Below are 17,024 nucleotides of genomic sequence, written 5' to 3' on the forward strand. Positions count from 1 at the left end.
TTTTATTGGGGGCAGCAGAGTCTGGAGTGGGGCAGATTACACATACAGGACAGTAGCCAGGGACCAGTATTAAACCCAGGAGATAGAGAGCATCAAGGGGTGTCCAGTGGAGGCCTTCAGCAGTCAGGTACACCCCCATGTTGGGCTGGATATGGTGGGTTAGGGGATACTGCATTTACTCAGCAGTTAGAACGGACTGGCCCCAGAGCAGTTCCAAAACTAAATGAACTGATTTCTCCAGGGAGGTGGCCATGAGTCTAGAGCTGCTCCTGCTCCAAATAAGGAGAAGGGCCAGTGGGGAGAACAGCGACAGAGCAGATGGGTGGGTGGGAGGCTTATTCAGAAACAAGGAAACACTATTCATCCAATACCTTCCATGAAAACATAGGGCTTCTTAAAAACGGGGCAGAACATGCTTTACACTGAGCTTCCAGTCCCTGGCTCCTGTGCCTTGATAGCAATATAATCTTCCAGGAGTTAGTTTCCCTATAAACACCAAAGCTTTGTAAATTAAGGGACCAGGAGTATTGTCTTCACAAGAATAACAGTAAATAGAAAAAAAATTTGGAGTCAAATCTTGATTTCCTCCACATCTTCCTTGTGGATCCCAAATTCAGCTCTCATCTCATGTAAATCTATAAGGTTATAACATTTCCAATCCAATTCTTGATCTAGCATGAAAAAAAACAACAACTTTTTTTCTTGTTAAATGATTCACTTCTTCTCTGATACCATGGAATTAACTCATTTGAAGGCTTTGGGGAATGCAAGTTGTTTGGGCTGTTGTTGTTTGGGGCAGGGAAGGGGGGGTATCTTGAAACTAGCTCCCTTTGGTGATAATTTAGTATTAACTTAAGTTTTCAACTTGCAGGAGCTGGAACAATGTGCAGAAAAAAAAGGAAACAAATAAATGCAACATAGACTTGATGAGAGTTCAGAGAAATCTGAAATGTGAGAGGGAAAGGAAAGCAATAACAATAACAAAAAGCTATGTTTTGAGCTCATAACACAGGAGCTGAGCTGTCTTGCTGATTTCTAGCATGGCCCAGAACAGCCATTCAGTTTGTCACAATTGACTCCTTCCCAAGGAATTATCTCTAGATGCTGCATATGGGTGAGAATCCTGCAATTCTTTGCCAGCCCAGAAAGGACAATCTAGGGAATGGGATTCCCAGAAGAGAGCATGAGCAGAGTCCTCTGCCATACATTGTGAGGTAGTGTTGGAGGCTGGGAAATGGGAGACTCAGGAATGAGTATTTAGTATCAAATGAGTCAGTGTAGTAAAAAAAATGAATCCTATGCTTCCAGAAATGTCTGGGAAAATACCAGGGAAGATTTGACTTCTCCCTCCACTGAATGGCCATTTGCACTTCTAATAAATTGGTGTTGATGGGCAGCCACTCGTAGCCCTAACAGAGTTTTTCAAGGCAGTTCTAATGATAAGTGCGTTACCCCTCCATCATCCATAGGATCATCATTGGCCCCTCTCCTGGGAAAATGGCCCTGACATTGGTTCCCGATATTTTGGCTGTTTTCATGTTCTCTCTTCCATGCACACAGAAGTCTTGCTTTCTCCTTTCGCCAGCCGGTGCATTTTATGTTCCTTCTTTTCTCTACGTGTTCTTCCTTTCTGAGTAAACCAGCAAGGCTTCTCCAAGTCCACCCACAAGAATGCTGCAAACAATTGTAAAAAGGTTAGCTTTTCAAACTGCTCGGCGTGGCCTGCCCACAGTAGGAGAACCCTGGCCTTTGTCCATCTAAAGCCAGCGATTCTTTGCTACCTTTTCCATTCTCTACCCAACTGGTCTCAGTCCATGATGCTCTGAGACTTTCAAGATTTTTCACCACCACAAAAAAAAATTACCCGGTCTGTGTAGGAATTGACATACTGAGGGTGAGAAAAATAGGAACAATCTTTGTTTACCCTAAACATATTTCTTATATATGGATGGTTCCAGCAACCAAAGGAATTCCCTTCTCTTCTCCACTGCTGGTGCTGGACAGTTCCCTCTCTTTTTCCTTCTCCTGCTTCAGGTGCTGCTACCTAGAATCATATTCCCTATTCCTGTCTCTCCCAGATACACTCTCACTTCACACTCATATATTAACTAATTGTCCCTTTTGAGGAAGAAAGAAGTGCCAGTCTCCATAACCAACATCCCAGCCCTGGCTCCTCTCCTCATCCATTCATCCCTTTATCCTGCTTTCCCCTCTCCAGACTTCCCTTACTCCAACCTCAGTTCTAGAGAGAAAAACAAACAACTGAATTACAAACTTTTGGAGCATTAATTACCCCTGGGGAAATTAGTGAATACTCTTGTAATATCCCATTATAGAGTTCCAGAATGGAGGCTGGCTCTCTCCAACATCAGCCAAACCCATGGTTTTTCTACCAGTGATGTGGGGGTTAGAGCTGAACTAAAAGGAAGGTTGAGTATTCCAGAATCAGTGCTTTCAAACTGGAGAAGACTTTTGAGATTCCCTTGGACAGCAAGAAGATCCAATCTGTCTATTTAAAGAAATTAACATGATACATTTTTGGTGGAACTGTAACCAATCCAACCATTCTGGAGAGCGATTTGGAACTATACTCAAAAAGTTGTTAAACTGTGCATACCCTTTGATCCAGCAGTGTTACTACTGGGCTTATATCCCAAAGAGATTTTAAAGAAGGGAAATGTATGTGCAAAAATGTGTGTGGCAGCCCTCTTTGTGGTGGCCAGAAACTGGAAACTGAGTGGATGCCCATCAAGTGGAGATTGGCTGAATAAATTGTGGTATATAAATATTATGGAATATTATTGTTCTGTAAGAAATGAACAGCAGGATGATTTCAGAAAGGCCTGGAGAGACTTACATGAAGTGATGCTGAGTGAAATGAGCAGGACCAAGAGATCATTATACAGGGCAACAAGATGATGTGATGATCAACTTTGATGGACTTAGCTTTTTTCAACAATGCAGGTGATTAAAGGCCATTCCAATAGATTTAGGATGGAAAGAGCCATCCACAGCCAGAGGGAGAACTATGGAGACTGAATATGAATCAAAGCATAGTATTTTTACCTTTGTTGTTATTATTGTTTGCTTGCTTGGTTTTTTTTTTGTTTCTTTCTCATTTTTCCCCTTTTGATCTTTCTCCTGCAGCATGATAAATGTGGAAATGTGTTTAGAAGAATTGCATGTGTTTAACCTATATCAGATTGCTTGCTGTCTTGGGTAGGGATGAGGAAGGAAAGGACAAAAAATTTGAAACACAAGGTTTTGCAAAGGTGAATGTTGAAAAACGATCTTTGTGTGTATTTGGAAAAATAAAATACTATTAACATTTTTAAAAATATAGTAGAGGATATAAGATCCCAGTATACAATGTCCATGGAGTCACATGGAGTTGGAAATGACTGAATGGCTGAACAACTACATTTATTAGTATCCAGGACTCCTCTTGTACGGAATTTGACAGAAGACACTGTCAGAGTCTCACAGGCTGCAGGCATGAATGGGTTAAAATCTGCATCACTGGAAGGAGCTTCAAAATCAATAAGCTTACAGATCCATTTAAGGGTTGAGGACCTTACTCAATTGGATTGCCCCAAAAACTGTATGACCCCAAAGGCAGTGTACTCTTTTTCTATACAAGTGGGGCAAATCTGGAAGGTCACAGTGAGCTGAGGTCAAGGGGAGAAGATGGCTTTTACTCTTGAAATATTTCATTTTTGCAAATTTTAACAAGCTTCTAGTCTTCCAAATTACTAGAGAAAAGCACAGGATAAAAGCCTAGCCTTTGCCCTTTCTCGTTACAAACTAAAGTATGACAGTCTTGCATTTTGCTCCATTGGCTTATGAAAAACCAGAACAAATTTGGTAAATGCTGAAACAGAAACAAATGTTGGGGGCAGGAGGTTGAATTTTAATAGAATAAGGACCATTTACGCCTGAATGTTTGCAAATCTTGTAATCCTCATCATTCCTGAAATGGACAATCATCAATAACTAAGGAATAAATTTCTACTGTTGAGTACACTGATTACATTTATAGTCTAAGACCATACAAATAAACTTCTCCTTTTGAGTAAATCCATAAACAGGGCAGGTTATGAAATAGGTTAAGTGTCCTCCTCCTTCCATCACGCCCTCCCCATCTACTTCTCCTTCCATCAGGCACTCAGTTTCCTCCTGCTACTTCCAGCTGTGGGTACCTTCTCACTGTGATAAACTAGGCTCTTTCTCTGTAGTTTTTGCTCTAGACTTGAGACTCAGTATTATAGTCAGAAACAGAAACAACAATGTTCACAGTGGAGGTCTTCTGTATAATTCTGAATTATAATGGATTAACACATTCCAAATACAAACTCTTTATGTAAGCAAAATCTTATATATTTGAAGTGTATTAATTACAATTAAGGTTGAAAACTGAATTTTCTTTCTTTATATTATCTATCTTTAAATCAAAGGCCCAAAGCTAATCAGCAACAGTAATTATTCTAAATTTTTATTACTATTTTTATTTTCCTCATTATTTTAGAAATTGATCAATATTGACTGTAGGTGTATTATTTTTCACTAAAGCTGGGCAAAAGTATTTTTTAAATTCCTGATCCAAATCCTCATTAGGGAATAAACATGAAACAAGATTCTTGCCTTTATTTTAAATGGTATTTTCTTCACTGACCATTCTAAATTGCAAGGTGATGTCTGGATCCTGCTGAGGCTCTCTACCAATTTCTACCATTTCTACTGACAACTACCTCAGTAGATGACTAAGGCAGCTGTATATGTACAATGAGAAAATGTGTCTGTACAAAAGATAGTAACAAAATCTAAAGCGCAGCCTGACAATCTCTCACATGGTGGGTCTTTCTGTGGTTGGAAAAATTCTTTGAGGCTGAAAACATGCCCTCCTTAAACTCTAGGGTTCTCCCAAAAAACCAGGAAATTCCAAGCCAAGGTTCTTTCTGCAGTGATCACACATGTTCTGTTGCCTTGTTCTGGGTACACGTACCACACAACAGGCTCTGCTTTCCATTTTGCTGAGTGTAAGCAACAAAATACACAGGTTATGAAATATGAAAAAGTTATATGTGATTGTTTCGACTGCTGCTCTTACTATCCAATCTCAACACTAGGCTGCTAGTCAGTACTCCCATCCCAACTTCTCATTCAGATCAGCCTCAAATTGTTATATGCTGAAAGATCACACAGGACCTCGATGAAATTTTATTATACTAAAGTGACTCTGTAACAATTTAGAATCTATCAAGCTTGGAATGATAGTAATTTGGAGAATCTCAAAAACAGACCCAGAAACAGTCATTTTCCTTCTTTTAAAATTTTGGCAGCTAGATTTCAACTTCCCCCAATTTGTGACACTCCTTAGCGGGGCATCTTCTAGCTGGGTAGGAGAAAGATATTTTGTCTTCCAATACATTCTCCAAATGCTTTGAACTCAGCAAGACCACTGAAAATCTGATCCCTCAACTTTTTCCTTTCTGTTTATATGAATGCTATGCTTTATTTAGACAACCCAGGATCCTATACCTGTGAGATATTAGATAGACAGCATAAGGATATGTGTGTATACATATGCACATACATATACACACATATGCATATACAAACATATACACACACACACACACACACACACACACACACACACACATATATATATATATATATATATATATATATATATATATATATATATATACACACCAAAGTAGTTTCTACCTCTTCTACACACCCATTGAACTTATCTGTACCACTCATTTGCCTCAATCATACACTGAATTGTGCACTTTTTTATTTTATTAAATCTTTTTATTTTCAAAATATATGCAATATATTTTTCAACAATGACCCTTGCAAAATCTTGTGTTCCAATTTTCCCCCTTTTCCCTTCAACTCCTTCCCCTAATGGCAAGCAATCCAATGTATGTTAAACACGTTTAATTTTTCTATACATATTGGTACAATTATCGTGCTTGTGCAGTCATTTTTTACATGCAAGTGAGTCACCTACCATTCTGTAAGTTCCTTGAGGGTAGGGACACTGCCTTTCATTTTTTTTTTAGAATCCCCACAATGCAATGCCATAAAAAAAAACACTTGTTTGAATGAGATCAATATTCTTTTTTTTTTTCTTAAAGTTCTCTATAATGCAATAGGAAAAAACCAAAAACAATCTTACCCTCCCTTCTCATCCAGCTGATTCAGCCTCAATGTAAGGAATGGAACAGTTTTGTTCCTGAAAGCCCCTATTCTTTTACTGTGAAATCATCCAGATACATCTTATTGATTTGAATACTTGCAAGATGGAGGAGTTTGTGAACTATCCCCCCAAGGACCTCCACTCAGCTGATGACATATTTCAAAACCATTACTTAAGAGTCACTCCCTATGTGGTATGAGGAAGATGTTTTCTTTTCTTCTTTTCCTTCCTTTTCAGAACAGAAATTGGCCTCTATTCACTAACTTTTTCTAGAACTCTTTTTCTAGAAATTTTGAAAAATGAAAATAGATTCTTCTGAGTCTCATGATGGTGAAAGTTTCATCTTACCCACAAGCAGGATGAGGAGAGGCTCCATGGCTTCTGAAACTCCTTTCTCAGCTTTATAAGCACCGAGAAGAAACTCCCAGTAAAATTTCTTCACCTCCAGGTCCCCCAAAAGGCAAACATTGTCCTTGCATTTGGCACTGAGGGCATGATTGCTTCACAAGAACTAACAGCTGACATCGATTTCCTTCTTCAAAGACCCAAATGTGGAGGCTGTCTCCTCCCCAATACTTAAGCTAAAACTACAAAGTCTCTTCCTTCTGAGGTTAAAAGAAATCCTAACAAACTCTTGTTTTACTTTTGTACCTAACATATTACTAAGGAAACTATACAAATAAAAGATGCCATATTATTTGGGAGGCTATAATAGATCAAATTAAGTAGCAGGTTTATATGACCCTTTCCTCCCCCTCCAATAAGTTCTATGAATGCTATGACTTACTCTGAAAAATCATATAAATTATCAGAATTAGTCATAAAAGCAAGCACATAATAATATTGACAATAATAACAATAAATAACTATACATTAATGGATAATAATAAACATTAATCATATTGTGTTCTAAAGTTTACAAAATATTTTATTTCAGCCTTGTAATTATGAATGCAAGGCAAATCTTGGAGTCAAGACCTAAGTCTAATACATAGTAGCTATTTGAGAAATTCAATGAATATTTTAGTCCTTCATAAAATTCACACATTGATTTCTATCTTTTTCTTGATTTTCTTCCTCTCTTTCTTTTTCTTTCTTCCTTTTCTTCCTTCCCTCCCTCCCTCTCTCCCTTCCTCGCTCCCTTCCTTCCTTCCCTCCTTCCCTCCCTCCCTCCCTCCTTCCTTCCTTCCCTCTTTCTCTCCCTCCCTCCCTTCCTTCCTTCCTTCCTTCCTTCCTTCCTTCCTTCCTTCCTTCCTTCCTTCCTTCCTTCCTTCCTTCCTTCCTTCCTTCCTTCCTTCCATCTTTCCTTCCTTCCTTCCTTCCTTCCTTCCTTCCTTCCTTCCTTCCTTCCTTCCTTCCTTCCTTCCTTCCTTCCTTCCTTCCTTCCTTCCTTCCTTCCCTTTCTTTTTTGTAATTAAGAGGCTTAATTTTTTTACCTAGCCTTAATCACTAAAAGGGTCATTGTCTCAGGCAAACTGAGACCTGTTAAAGACCTTAGCTTAAAAAATCCAAGGTCTCCCACTGCATCCAAGGCCATCTCTAGTCATGCTGATCTATATCTTGTCATTGGACCCAGCTGTCTCCAGAGAAGAGAAAAAGGTTGGTGACTTTGACAGCCAGCCCTCACTCAAATCCAATTCAATTGCAAATCAAGACATCACCTTTCTGATATCTTGGTCCTGCTGGAGAATAAAGGACAAACAGCAATTTTCTCTAACTATAAGCTACAAACAGCTGCCAGTCTATATTGGTACATTCCTCCCTGGAAGTTCCCTAAATCATATGAAATCATAGTCTGGAACTCTCCCTATTCCCCATTCCCCATTTAATTTTTTAAAGGCTAAGTTCATAGAATATACCAGTTTGTTTATGTGTTTTTAAAACTTTCGGACATCATACATCTGGCAATAGTTTTACTATCATCATCATCATGATATCTCTTTGGTTCTGGGTAGGAGGGAAACACTGCTCATTCTAAAAAAGAATATTTTAATTACAACAGATGGAAAATGTCATTCCTAATCAGAGAGAACTATGGAGACTGAATGTGAATCAAAGCATAGTATTTTTACTATTTTTTTGTTTGTTTGCTTTTTCTTTCTCATGGTTTGTTTTTCCCTTTGGTATGATTTTTCTAGCACAACATGACAATTAGGGAAATGTGTTTAAAGAACTCCACATATTTAACTTCTGTCAGATTGTTTGCTGGCTCTCAGATTGCTTACAAGAGAGAGAGGGAGGAAGGGAGTAAAATTTGCAACACAAAGCCTTACAAAAATGAATATTGAAAACTATCTTTTAAAGATCTCATTTCTAAAATATATAGAAAATTGATCCAAATGTATAAGAATAAAGTATTCCCCAGTTGATAAGTGTCAAAAGAAATGAACAGACAATTTTCAGATGAAAAAATTAAAGCCATTTCTAGTCATGTGAAAAAATGCTTTAAGTCATTATTGATAAGAGGAAGGTAAATTAAGACAATTCTAAAGTGCCACTTCACACCTAGCAGATTGGCTAAGATAACCAGAAAAGATAATGATAAATGTTGGAGGGGATGTGGGAAAATTGGGACACTGATGGATTGTTGTTGGAGTTGTGAACTGATCCAACCATTCTGGAGAGCAGTTTGGAACTATATCCAAAGGGCTATAAAACTGTACACACCCTTTAATCCAGAGATGTCTCTACTAGGTCTGTCTCCCAAAGAGATAATAAAAAAAGGGAAGAGGATCCACATGTGCAAAAATGTTTGTGGCAGCCCTTTTTGTAGTGGCAAGAACTGGAAACTGTGTGGATGCTCATTAATTGGAGAATGGCTGAATAAATTGTGGTATATGAATGTTATGGAACATTATTGTTCTGTAAGAAATGACCAGCAGGATGATTTCAGAGAGGCCTGGATTACATGCACTGATGCTAAGTGAAATGAGCAGGATCACTGTACACAGCAACAAGAAGATTACTTGAAGATCAACTGTGATGGACTTGTCTCTTTTTATTAATGACTTGATTCAAGGGAATTCTAATAGACTTGTGATGGAAAGTGCTATCTTTATCCAGAGGGAGAATTATGGAGACTAAATGCAGATCAAAGCATTGTATTTTCACCATTGTGGTTATTTTTGTTTGATTGTTTCTTTTTCTTTCTCATTTTCCCCCTTTTATTCTGATTTTTCTTGTGCAATATGACAAATGTGGAAATATATTTAGAATTGTACATGTTTAATTGATATTGGATTACTTGCTTTCTGAAGTGGGGAGGAGGGAGAAAAATTTGGAACACAAGATTTGTAAGAGTGGATGTTGAAAACTATCTTTGCATGTATTTGGAAAAATAAAATATTATTGAGAAAAAATTTAAATTAAACTAATTTAATTTTAAAAAAAAAGAAAAAAGGCCAAGAGAGAAGACAGATCTCAAATATACTAATAGTTTTTGTTTATTCAAAAGATAAAAAATAAAAAAACAATATCTTACCCTAACCAAAGCTAGTCTTTTGAAATTCTCCTAACCCTCTCTTCTAATCCTATGTGTTATAATTCTTGATGGGCAGTTAGGTGATAAATTAGATAGAATGCTGGTTCTGGGTCAGGAAGACCTAGATCTGTGAGCTTCAATCTGGCCTCAAACACTAGCTGTTTGGCCCTGGGCAAGTTACCTAGCCCTGTTTGCCTCAGTTTCCTCATCTATAAAATGATCTCAAGAAGAAAATGTCAAACTACTCTAGTATCTCTGACAAAAAAACAAATTGGGATCACAAAGAATAGGACATGCAGATTAGCTAAGATGACAGGAAAAAATAATGATGAATGTTGGAAGAGATGCAGGAAAACTGGAACACTGATACAATGTTGGTGGAGTTGTGAAAGAATCCAACCATTCTGGAGAGCAATTTGGAACTATGCCCAAAAAGTTACCAAACTGTGCATACCCTTTGATCCAGCAGTGCTACTATTGGGCTTATATCCCAAAGAGATCTTAAAGGAGGGAAAGGGACCCACATGTGCAACAATGTTTGTAGCAGTCCTTTTCATCGTGGCTAGAAACCGGAAAATGAATCAATGCCCATCAATTGGAGAATGGTTGGGTAAACTGTGATATATTAATGTTATGAAATATTATTTTTCTGTAAGAAATGACCATCAGGATGATTTCAGAAAGTCCTAGAGGAACTTACATGAACTGATGCTGAGTGAAATGAGCAGAACCAGGAGATCACTATACACTTCAACAACAATACTGTATGAGAATGTATTCTGATGGAAGTGGAAATCTTCAGCAATGAGAGAATCTAATTCGGTTCCAATTGATCAGTGATGGACAGAATCAGCTACACCCACAGAAGGAACACTGGGAAGTGAATGTCTGCTTGCATTTTTGTTTTTCTTCCCAGGTTATTTTTACCTTCTGAATCCAATTTTTCTCGTGCAACAAGAGAACTGTTCCGTTCTGCACACATATATTGTATCTAGGATGTATTATAACATATTTAACATGTATAAGACTGCCTGCCCATCTAGGGGAGGGGTGGAGGGAGAGAAGGGAAAAGTCTGAACAAAAGTGAGTACAAGGGATAATGTTGTAAAAAATTACCCATGCATATGTTCTGTCAATAAAAAGTTATTTAAAAAGAAAAATTAAAATAAAAAACAAAGAATTGTACATGACTAAAACAAATGAACAACATAATTCTTGATAATAACTGCTGAAAAATGAAAAATTAAGAAAAATACCAATTTTGAATGGAATTCTTAACTGGAATTTTTTCTTTCCTTTAATTTTGAAGTATAAATCTACCAAATAAAACATTCACACCAAAACAGGAAAAGGCTCCTAGACAGACATGCAAAGTTTTAAATCCAAAATGAGTTCTTGGTGTCTTGTTTGAATCAATCCCAACAATTCCAATCCAGTTAAATGTTCCCCCGCAGTATACTGCATTCTATAATCAGATACAGTGGATTAACTCATGAGAGGCGGGGTGAAAGGGGCTTTAATGCAGCTCAGACACCTTCCCAGAGGTAGAATGAAGCTTAGGGATGGGTTGGGACTATGCTATTCCTCATGTGGCTAATGGGGACTTCTTTAGCCAGGACCACTTGCAATCTCTTCATCTTATTTTTCCTTATGGGTTTAATTCTGGTGGCTAGGATGTGACCATATGGATCTGATCAAGCAGAGCCAATAAAATATTTGTGACTAGCAGCATACACATTGTTTTCACTTCTAAGCTAGCTACTAAAAGATCTTAGATTCACAGATTTAGAGTAAGGCCATAAAACCCATCTAATTCAAAGCCCCATTTTATTTATTTATTTATTTTTGCTCTGTTATGCTTATATTTTAATTATTTTTTAAAAAGTTAACAAGTACTTATTTTCTCTTCCTTGAACCTCCCTTTCCTTACTGGAAACAGAGAAAGTCAAACAAAAACTGTAACAAATATACTTATTCAATCAAAATAAATTACCATATTAGCCATGATAAAAAAATATTTCTCTCATTCTGAATATTTAGCCATCATCCTTCTGTCAAGAAATGGGCTACATCCTTCGTCATTGATTTGGGGAATCACAGTTGATCATTGTATTGATTAGAATTCTTAAGTCCTTCAAAGTCTGTTTTTACAATGATGTTGTTAAAATATAAATTGCTCTCCTGGTTCTCCCCTCATTTTATAGATGAGGTAACTGAGGTCAAAAAGCATCAGAGGCAAGATTCATGCCCAAGTCCTCTGACCCTGGACATAGTATATGACACACTCACTCAATGGTGACTAGGAGAACCAAAGAACAATTTTATGTTTCCTTAATCTCTCTGTACTGCCTTCCCTAGTCCTCTAAAGCTGCAACAAAAATCACAAGGCAATAACAATAGCTGGTCATTGCCAGTGGATACAAAGTGTTCACTATTAAAGCTTTCCAAGGGCTATTCTTTCTCTGTAACTATGTCAGTCATGAATAAGTGTAGCTTCTCAAAATGTCCTGCTCCAGAGACTGAATTCATCCAAATCAATCCACAAATGGAGCTGGGGAGGGGAAGATGCCCCATAGCTTGTATGAGAAAAAGCACAAGAAATATATAATTTCATCAGAGTGTTTCTGTTTTGGCCAGAAAACTGAGGGTCCTTCCCTCTCAGATTAGATTTTTTTACTAGGGGAAAAAGGCCATTTTCTGCCTTGTTTCTTACCTATCCTTAATCACTGTGGGCAATTTCCTTGATCAAATTCTGAAGTGGGAAAGACCTTAATTTAAAAAGGCCAAAGTCTCCCATTTCACCCAGGGCCTGATCTGTATCCTGCCACTGGACCCAGATGGTTCCAGAGACAGTGTGACTGGTGACTTTGCCCAGCCCTCCCTCCCTCCCTTAAATGCAATTCACTTGCATTTCCCCCCCATTCATGGTCCTCTCCGAGAACAAAGGACCCCATCGCTTGGGGACTTTATTTTCTCAACTACAACACAGGGATAATAAAACCCAGCCTGCCCACCTCACAGAGTTGTTGTGAAGATCATCTCAGATAATGGATGTGAAAGTACTTTGTAAACTGTAAAATAATTGGCAGGGTATGTTTATTATTATACTTGTGGCCGCAATGAGAAATACATGGCAGTTGCCACAGCTGTTTCCAATGATCCCAATTAAGGAAGGCATAAAAGTCTCCTTTCCTCTCCTCCCCCAGGATGCTTTTAGGTAGCAGACAAAAGCAGAAGAGCTAGGGTCTCCGGGGCAGTGCTCAGAATTTGCCATTAGGCTATGCTGGCAAATCTATATTATGGGGGATGAATCAGGAAATCAAAAGAGCATAGAAAGATAGTACTTTATAGAAGACCTTGGTATTAGGAACTTTGTGTGTGTGTGTCTGGTCCCTTGGAAAAGTCTCATGCATTGGGATATTTTATAAATTGATAATTTATGCAAAAAACATGCTGAAATGATAACACTGCATGATAAGGACAATAGCAAATACTCTCCTGGATTATAAACCTTCTTTTTTGGGGACTGCATGGCCCTGGCAGTCAGGCTTAATGGGACCTTGACAGCAGTGGTCAGCATACTCTCAGGAGTACATAAAATTCTCTGGGTGGTCTGGTGCAGGATTTTGTGCCTTCTCTTAACATATGAAGAAACTGAGGTTCAGAGAAACCCAAAGTTCCAGGGGTAAGAAATGGCAGAACTAGGTGATTTTGTGGCACTCATTCTCTACCATACTGCTTGTCATGAGTTATAGCAAGAAATCCAAATGCCCAATGGCCATCTCCTATCCCTGAATTTACCAAGCCAACGGTATCCAGTTCCTAAGCTTGTACAAAATACTTACCAAATCACCAATGGCCATTTTATCCCTAAATAATGGTGCTCACCAAACAAAGAGCTGATTCCCATCCTTAAACAAAATACTTACCAAGCCACCATAGCAATGTCCAGGGCTGTGTCAAACAGCAATATTGAAAAACCAGCTGTCATAACCTGTAGAAACAATTTTAACAAAAGGTTTAAGTGGCATCTGGCTTGCCCTTTCTCATAGATTCACTTTAATTCTGTGTGGCATCCGAGCATCCTTCCTTCTCTCCTCGTTCCCTGCCCCTCTTCCACCTCCCTCCTGGGCCTTTGGCCCTACTTATGATTCAGGTCATAATTGTGCATTTAATGTTGCTTCTCAATCCTTGTTCTATGCACAGAATATTTACATTTACTGATTGCTGGCAGAACATTAGGTGCTGAAACTACCCCTTGCTAAGTTGTTCAGGATAATACAAGGAGCACAAAAGATTTTGAATAAGATTAGGTTTTTTGCTTCTAAACTTTAGAAACAAAAAATGGCTATTATTTATCCTGTTCAGGATTTGTTTACAAGGACTGGATGCACTTATTTATACCTTCCAAGAAAGACAAACAATATAACAAAAAATTCCTTTGTTCAAAAACAAACAAAAACCACTCTCCTAGAAAGCACTCCAGTTGGATCCTTAACCACTATCTAAATAAATTAGAGCTACATAATATGATAGAAGCATAGCCCTACTCCAGAAGTGGAAGAGGGTACTTTGTTTTTTTAAAAAAATATATATCCCTTAACACTTACAAGTCTTTTAATGGCATTTAGATAAGAGCTCCTTCTAGTTCATCCTTCCTAAAAGGGAATATGTGATCACTACTCACCACTGCCCACATCACACATGTCGCTAGCAAGGACTTTATTAAAAGAGCTCATTTTATTTAAAATGCCTAACTTAAATAGAATTCATCTCCAAGACAGTTATTTTAAAAGGCCCAACAAAGATTCTTCACATCTAGATTAGCATCTCTGAACTACATTTTATAAAGGTATCAATTCATCTGTCACTGCCCATAACACATTCTCTTGTCCTCCACTAGTTCCAAGGAATTACAGGTTACACTGGGCAGAGTATATTAACTCACCAAGTTACCAACTATGCAATGTTCCAGAAGGCAGGAGAGGAAAAAAAAAAGTATTTCCCTACTTCTTTATTGGACAGCCAAATGGCAGAGTAGATAAAGCACCAGGTCTGGAGTCAGGAAGACCTCATTTCAAATCTAGCTTCAGGCACTTATTAGCTGTGTGACTCTGGCCAAGTCACTTAACCCCGTGTGCCTCAGTTTCTTTATCTATAAAATGATCTGGAAAAGGAAAAAGCAAACCACTCTCTGCCAAGTGTATCTCTTGCCAAGTATCTCTGCCAGGAAAACCCCAAATGGGGTCCGGAAGAGTTGGACATGACTGAAGAATAACTCCTTAAATAAGAAGGAAATTACCTTATGGTTGTTGGCAAAGAGACTCCAATTGGATCAATATGTCTCCAGGTGGAGTCATAATGGAAAGTAAAGGATGAATGTAAGGTTTTTCTAAAGGTAAAGGAAAGGATTTGCTAACTGATTAAGGTGTCCAATTTAGCACTTGGTCAATTATCATTGTTATTATTATTGAACATTTGATACCTTGTTTGCTGAGTGAGAAGGAAAGGAAGTTCTTAACCAGGCTTTGCTTCTCCTATATTCTACCCACCTAATGTCTATACCATATTAGTCAAATAAAGCATGTCCCAAAAGATTTCAATTTCAAGTCCTTATTAAAACCGATTAAAGTAACTGTATACTAGAGATTAATTCTAAACAAGTAAGTCAAGATGAAAATAAGCATTTTAAATAAAAGTCCCTTCCTAGAGACATATGTCTCTATTAAAGCTGGTGTACTATGTATATACATACCCTAGAATTGAATTAGTGACTGACCAAGAGAAAAAATCCAATATACCATAATTACTACTGTAAAATTAAAATAAACCTGTTTTATATTCAGATCACTAAAATGATGACCATATCTGTTGGAATTTTATGCAATAAGCAGTTATTTATATTAACTTTGGTTTTCTCCTTTCCTTTGTAGAGTGAGGCAGAAGAATATACCAGAAAGGGCACTAGAATTGGGGTCGAGGAACTTTGGGTTTGAATCCCGCTTAGCTCCTATCTATATAATGTTAGGCAAGCCATTTAATTTCTCTGACCTGAGTCTGAGTGTTTTCATCTGTAGAAAAATGGGCTGGGCTATACCAGGGGTTCTTAACTTGTTTTGATAACTCTGTTCCACTAAAACTGGTTTCCATGGTAAATCCAGTTTTATTATATTTAATTATACTATTTTTATTTAATTTAAATATTTTCTTTAATTATTTTTATTTATATTGTACTTGTACTTAAAAATACATTTCTATTGTTCAGTGGCAGAAGGAAGTGGGTGAGATAAAATGCATATCTAAAAATGAAACTGAATTTCATAAACAAATAAGTAAATAATATGATTCTGAGAAGCCCAAAGGCTTCAACAGACTTCCATGACTAAAATATTATAATAATAAAGTTAAGAACTCAGACTACATAATCCTAAAATTCATTCCAGTTCTAAATCCTGTTATCCATAACTGGAGTGATGCCCTTCTCAGGTTTTTACCTTAACTATAACAAAAACAGATATGAAAAAGGGACAGGAAGACAAGTTTTGCTAAAGTTTAAATATCAGTATATAGTATTGAGAGAATGGGTTTAATTTTCTGTTATACAAGAACTGATGAACCAGTTTGTGGATGAACCAGGCTCCAGGCAGTGTTGCAATTTCTACTTCTCGCAATCTCTCCTGGTACGTAGTCTCTAGATGTATCAGGGCTAGTCCATAAAACCACTGGAGAATTTGCCACAAATAAGTTACAGTGACCATATGTTGGCAAGGATGGTAAGAAGTTCAGAAGCTTAGTGGGGGATAAAGTTGAAGCTATTAGCTGAGAGTAGATGATTCCCTTTCTTCCCATTATCTGTGGATTTCAATTAGTCATGCACACATTAGCATGGAGAACGAGTTGGCTATACTCTCAATGGATTATGAAGCAGCTTTCCTTTCTTGGAGCCCCATGACTTCATGAAAAGAAGCAGGATTTAATTACTCTGATCTAAAAACAAAGAGGGGAGAGGAGCTGGAAGGATGGCTAGATTGGGGGAAAAGGGGGAAATTTGGTACTATTCCTGTCATCAACATTCCCCCCCATCACAAAAAAACCCTACTCAAAGTGAATGACTGTAGTCAAGACAGAGTATGAAGGATAACGCAAGAAACTGCTATAATTAATGGAAAACTGGGTTGTACCTAAAAAAAAATCCTGCTAGACCAGTTCCAATGATTTTGTGATGGAGAGAGCCATCTATATCCAGAGAGAGGGCTGTGGGAACTGAATGTGGATCACAACATAGCATTTTCACTCTTTTTGTTGTTTGCTTGCATTTTATTTTCTTTCTTA

At 37.7% G+C, this 17,024-nt stretch overlaps 1 protein-coding gene across 2 annotated transcripts in view; it reads right to left on the bottom strand.

The window, feature by feature from the left end:
• Positions 1 to 927: 927 nt before the first annotated feature.
• TMEM241 (transmembrane protein 241) overlaps positions 928 to 17,024 on the bottom strand; it is a 159,328-nt gene continuing 143,231 nt past the window's right edge. For both annotated transcript variants that reach the window (XM_074276586.1, XM_074276582.1), the window contains 2 exons: positions 13,622 to 13,686; positions 928 to 1,674 (listed from right to left, as the gene is read on the bottom strand). In XM_074276586.1, coding sequence (XP_074132687.1) covers positions 1,614 to 1,674; positions 13,622 to 13,686 — 126 coding nt within the window. In that variant the 3' untranslated portion in view covers positions 928 to 1,613. The remainder of the gene's footprint in view (positions 1,675 to 13,621; positions 13,687 to 17,024) is intronic.

The sequence above is a fragment of the Sminthopsis crassicaudata genome, chromosome 1, assembly GCF_048593235.1.
Source record: "Sminthopsis crassicaudata isolate SCR6 chromosome 1, ASM4859323v1, whole genome shotgun sequence".
Lineage (NCBI taxonomy): Eukaryota > Metazoa > Chordata > Mammalia > Dasyuromorphia > Dasyuridae > Sminthopsis > Sminthopsis crassicaudata.